General features: G+C 32.3%; 1 protein-coding gene across 2 annotated transcripts in view; it reads left to right on the top strand.

Annotated features, from left to right (window-relative positions):
- Positions 1-5,818, top strand: part of LOC128890781 (protein pinocchio) — a 76,516-nt gene that overhangs the window by 64,363 nt on the left and 6,335 nt on the right. For both annotated transcript variants that reach the window (XM_054149624.1, XM_054149625.1), the window contains one exon: positions 5,255-5,386. In XM_054149624.1, the coding sequence (XP_054005599.1) occupies positions 5,255-5,386 (132 nt within the window). The remainder of the gene's footprint in view (positions 1-5,254; positions 5,387-5,818) is intronic.

The raw sequence follows: 5,818 nt of genomic DNA on the forward strand, positions 1-5,818 counted from the left end.
ACATTCGAATGTTTACAATACTCGATATCCATTTTATTTAAAATTACAGTCAGTTGGTTTTCGTTGAAATTCTTGCCGGGCTAGTTTCCACGCACCGACGTCAAGAATTTGACGTCGTCGTTACGACGTTAACTTTATCGCGGTTAATTAATAGTTAACGCCGACCGGAAATTCTCGAAATTGCTGGGCGAACGTCGGCGCGGCGTAACGGGGCGGAGGGAAAGACAAAACTGCTTTATCCTTTAGCGTCCAGAGTCACGTTATTTCCAGTTCGGTGACGTACGGGCGTGCATGAGTTAATTTCACGTTTAATATGGTGCAAAGGGCACAGAAACGTGATTATGTAACCTCGCCTACCAAGGTACAATAATCTCGTACCAAACGACGAGAATGTGTTTCCCAGAAACGTGTTTACTTTGACCTTACAACGTATAATACAACAATAGGGATTCAAACAATACCGCACTTTCAACCTTTACCGTTCACCTTTACCATGAGAAAAGATGTTACATCTTGTATTTTACGTTCCAAAATGCCGACTAAAGCGAGCTCGTACCGAAAATTAACCAACATTTATTATTTATCGTGCTATTTTTAATTTGTTACGTTTACATGTTTTTAATCTTATGTTATGTTATAAAGTCAGTTTATTCAATCCTTGTAGATTATCGTAAATTGGAAATGAACTTACGGTTGCTTAACCTTTTGAGGGACGAATTTTAAATGGTTTCGTCTGGATCTAATTGATCACGCACAAACCAAAGCAATTCTTATATGTAAATTGATTTTACATATTTTAATCCTAAATGACTTTCAATCGAATGAATTTAATTCTAAGTTTTAATCCTAAATTATTTTGTATTATCGTATCGTCTAAATTGGCAGTTCTAAATAAATATCTTTTCAACGAACACTTTATCGATTGATGTTCAATAAAATAAATAATATTTGACTACTTTGTAAAAAAGAAAAATGCGCGACAGGTCTTCACGTGCGATAACCGATAACCCTGTTGCCTAGATTGAAAATTCTAAATAAATTGATTTCCAAGAAATAGTTCATTGGTTGATGTTCAACAAAATAAATATAATTTTTTTTACTTTTGTATAAAAAATTAAAAATGCACGATAAGTCATTTCATGCGGGAAGTACGTGGATAATTTAACATCGTCTCATTAATTTTACAGAAATAAGTTAATGAAAAGACTATTTCAATGTGGAAGTGTTTTTAGTCATTGTAAAAATCAACATTACACAATTTCTTCCAATATTAGTCATTTAATTTAATTTAATTAGAACAGTATTTAGTATGTTTATGCTAAAATTGAATTGAGATGTTCTTGGTGGTAACGCAAGCAATTACATTACTCAATTAACACATATTTATGTCTAAACATTTATTTGTTATTTTTACATTTGAAGACTTTTTTTAAGTGAAGTACGAACTTACAATCGGTACTTTTGATCTGATGCGAACTGAATCGAAACAAGCGAATCCTTGATGATTATTATTTCAAATGTGAAATGAAATCGATTCCTTAATTATATGTATTTCATTTTAAAACCAAATAGCCATAAATGATGTACACGCGATGACGTACAACGAACTGCATTCAAAGCTTTGTAATTATGCGACCTGGGTACCAATCGTATCGAAGACCATTATTTCCTTCATTATATTGGGTGTAATGCATATTTCGCAATCATTTATTTACAGTTATGTCATTTAGGAAGACACCACCAAAAAATTGAAAGCTTTCAATTCGTGATGTTACATTTCACCAATAATATTATTTGTATATCGTTAGACTAGGGACATTTATGCATCTATGAAAATGATAAATATATAAAAATATACATGGATGTACGTGAATTCAATGACATAAAAAATATAAACAAAATAAAATAAAATACACGTTACAACGTTTAAAAGAGAAAACATACGTTAAGTTTCAATTTTGATTCTGTATCTACGAAAATATGAATATGCATTAACCATCCGCAGTCTACATGTTACACGTGTTTTGTAATTATACATAAAAACTCATTTTCATACTGTATATATTTTAATTTTAAAAGGTATCACGAATAACAATGATATATTAGCATTAAAGCAAACGCACACATATGTATACGTAAAATATATCCCTCGAGAGAATAGAGTTACAAAAAAAAACAATATAAAAGCACAGAATTAATTTCTACACCTACGTAATATAATATTTCAATCGAATCATCAAAGGGTTCAAGTACCTCCTGCTTTAATCTTTCATTCGAATAAATCATCATCGATTGGTGTTATTCGTTGTTTATCGTTCGAATAAAATCGTGCCTATCACCGTGAAACGTTTAAGTGACCGTTTGCCGATTCCGTCATCTTTTCTGGATTTCGCGAAGTATTAAAAAAAAAAAAAAAAAAAAAAACACGTCAGTTTACGCGAGAAGAAGACAGGTTAGCCTAGCGCTCACTGATTTCGATATTTGGCGCGTCATCCTTTCGTACACGCGCGCGAGACTCGTACTAGCCTTTTATTACGCGCTTATTCACGTTCCCATCACGTGAAAGGAACGTTTTTTTTCCCCCCTCTGATTTCCATACTGCATATTTAACGCGACTGCTACGTATTGCGTTCACACTTGGTAGTCCATCCTCCTTCCTGGCTCTTCCCCTTTACTTAACCGACGGATGCTCACTCGATGCTTTTACAATAAAAATAGGAGCGAATTTTGTCAGCTTGCAGGTCTGTTCGATATCTTTATAAAATTATAAAGCAGGGCCGGTTTCAAAGATTTCGCAGGGCCTGAATTCGCATTCAAATCCTACGCTTAAATTTCACAACGAGAAATTATTTATTTACAAATGCTATATATTTTTTTATAAGATGAATATTAAATAACAATAGTTTGATGATTTTTGTCTTTCGATGATGATTTTGTCCTTTCAATTTAATCATCGCTGCTGCAAAAAAAGTGTCTGGCATCTCGCAGCAAAAATTGCTTCCATTTGTTAATGGCAATCACGTGAAAATTGATTCCCGATCACGAATCCAACGGACGCAATCAAGCGTTGATAACTTAATAGAAGAATTCGGTTCGGTTGTTATCCTTGCCACAGATTACTATCAGTCGATGCGTGACTTAACGATCGCGTTTATCTCTTGGTATTCTCCCTTTTATGCCAATCAGTTTGTTCAATGGCAGACACTGATTTCTGGATTCATTTTTGTTCGGTGGTTTTATTGGTAAAATTTTATGTGGAGGTATGATGTTATACGAAATAGTTGTACAGTAATTGTGGTTAGATCCTGAGGGAACCAATGATCAGTTAGAATTTGATGTTTGCTTTCCATATACTGCAGATTATGTTTTCAGGGGTTTTGACTGTGCAGCAAGTGAAGTTAGCTTTTAACAGGATTTTTAGTTACACAGTAATAGGTGTTATTTTGTGAAAGCACCTTTAGCTATGTAAGAATGGGTTTCAGCAATAAATACATGCATAAAATGAATCCATTAAATAAATGTCTGAATAAGGTCATGTATAGTGTACTGCTAGTATACATACGCATATAGTATATATACATAAAATGAATACATCAAATAAATGTCTCGATAAGCTCATGGATAGTATAATACTATTATACTATATTATTGAGTCACTTGTTTAATGTATTCATTTTATAAGATCATGTATAGTATACTACTAGTATACTACTAGTATACTATACATGACCTTATCGAGTCATTTATTTAATGTATTCGTTTTATAAGATCATGTATAGTGTATATAGTATAGTTAGTATAGTATATATATATAGTATAGTATATAGTATAGTATAGTATAGTATATATATATAGTATAGTATATAGTCTGGTATAGTATAGTATATAATATAGTATAGTATATAGTATATAGTATATAGTATAGTTACTATTATACTATATTATTGAGACATTTATTTAACGTATTCATTTTATGTATGTATTTATTGCTGTGTAACCCATTGTTAGCTAAAAGTGCTTTTACAAAATAACACGCAATTCCACTGATAGCCTTGATATACAGTGACAAGAATTTGCCCTTTTAACGTAACTGGTATAAATAAATTCGCAGAATTTCTGGGTCATGCGTGGCGAGTTGCTCGTAAAAATTGTAACGATCGTTGTAAAAATGTAAAAAGAAACCTTCCTTCGAATTCTTCCGGGTTTAACGGCCGAACGTGTCCAAGGCCACTCCTCTCGATCACTTCTTACCTTCCAGCCAATTCAGCAGGAATTTAGTTTCCGCTTTATCTGTAGTTATTCACCGAGTTATCGGAAGATTCTAGATTAGATCTGTATGATTACGAAATATCTTGACTGTTTTCCTATGGAATTTTTCCGAGCAAGTTCTTGCTACTTTTATTTATTTTCTAACCAAAAAAAAAAAAAAAAAAACAAACAAGCAAACAAATACGAGCATTAATTTAACAGCGAAGGTTAAGTTTTGAGCGAAAGCGTTCGCTTCCATTTTCACACATTAAATTCTGAAGTATTGATTAAACATTTTGAGAAATTCTTGTAAGTATAGTTTAAATTATTAGAAGCCATTTGTAGCAATTGTCTGAATTACAAAAACTTATTGTTAGCGAATATTATATTATACAAATATTTTAATGAATCCAGGCTCGAAATCTTTCATATCTAACGTAAGATACTTCCATTTTATCGCGCTAACATTACTTGGTAATGCCAACACTTCCTTATTAGGCATGATAAACTCGTCGATCAAATTCGTCGCTTTTGGTTCCAATTCTTACGCTCAATTAGAAACTCCTTAGCATAATTACAGTTTAAAAGAGTTTTACAGTCTCGTATAAAAATCACAAGGCCTCGGAATTTTTTTGTGTTATCCTCTACGTAAAACGAAGTCACAAAAGTTAAATTTAATTAGAATTCATAATTACAATTAAAAGATGTATTCAAAATAATTATTAGTTAGTTTACTTCGCCGCTCTATTTTATTTTAATTACTTACTTCATGTATGTAGAATGAAATCGCAAAAATTAAATTTCAATCAATTAAATACAAAATAAAATTGTTCATAGGAAATGTATACTAGGTGCGACTTTTGTTTCATTGCATATTCGGTTTTTCTTTTTTTTTTTTTTTTTTTTTTTTTTTGTTAACAAAAAATATCTACCGAACATGTTTTGCTTACTTTTAATAACATTAAATGACGGCGAATTAATGTTTTCAATGTTTGCTTGATTACAGGAGCAACATCTCTCTGTCCTGTCATAGTTTGTGCGGGAGCTTTGACGATGGCCTCCAAGGATCGCATCCTCAATACCAGGACACGATCCTTACTATCGAGGAACTTCGTGCGCAACTGAACTCTTGCTTCACGTGAGTGTCGCTGCACGATTTTCTTTTTCCTTCGTCCCTGTTGGTTCAATAATGGCTCGTGAAATTTACCACGAAATTGAAATGGAAAAAATAAAGGGGAATAGGAAATAAGAAACCGAGAAAGTAAGCAAGAGATTTACTTTTTTTCGTTCAAATGTTTGAAGTCTTTAAACCCTCGATTGGTTCCATTGCGTGAAAGTATAAGTTCGTTGATGTCTTAATTATAGTGGAATTTTCACGTAAAAAATTCAAAACGTCAGCTCGGCCAAATTAGACAGTCTTCTTATCGGAAATGTCTTAATTAATTACAATCAATACATTTTTACTGTCTAATATTGGGGGCCTGTGTATAAATTTTAACAAGTTGTTTATCTGTTACGTGAAAAAAAACGGTCGCTATTAATTAATTAATACTTCTTCGTAGTCTTAGTC

This window comes from Hylaeus anthracinus, unplaced genomic scaffold (assembly GCF_026225885.1).
Source record: "Hylaeus anthracinus isolate JK02 unplaced genomic scaffold, UHH_iyHylAnth1.0_haploid 12001, whole genome shotgun sequence".
NCBI classification, from domain to species: domain Eukaryota; kingdom Metazoa; phylum Arthropoda; class Insecta; order Hymenoptera; family Colletidae; genus Hylaeus; species Hylaeus anthracinus.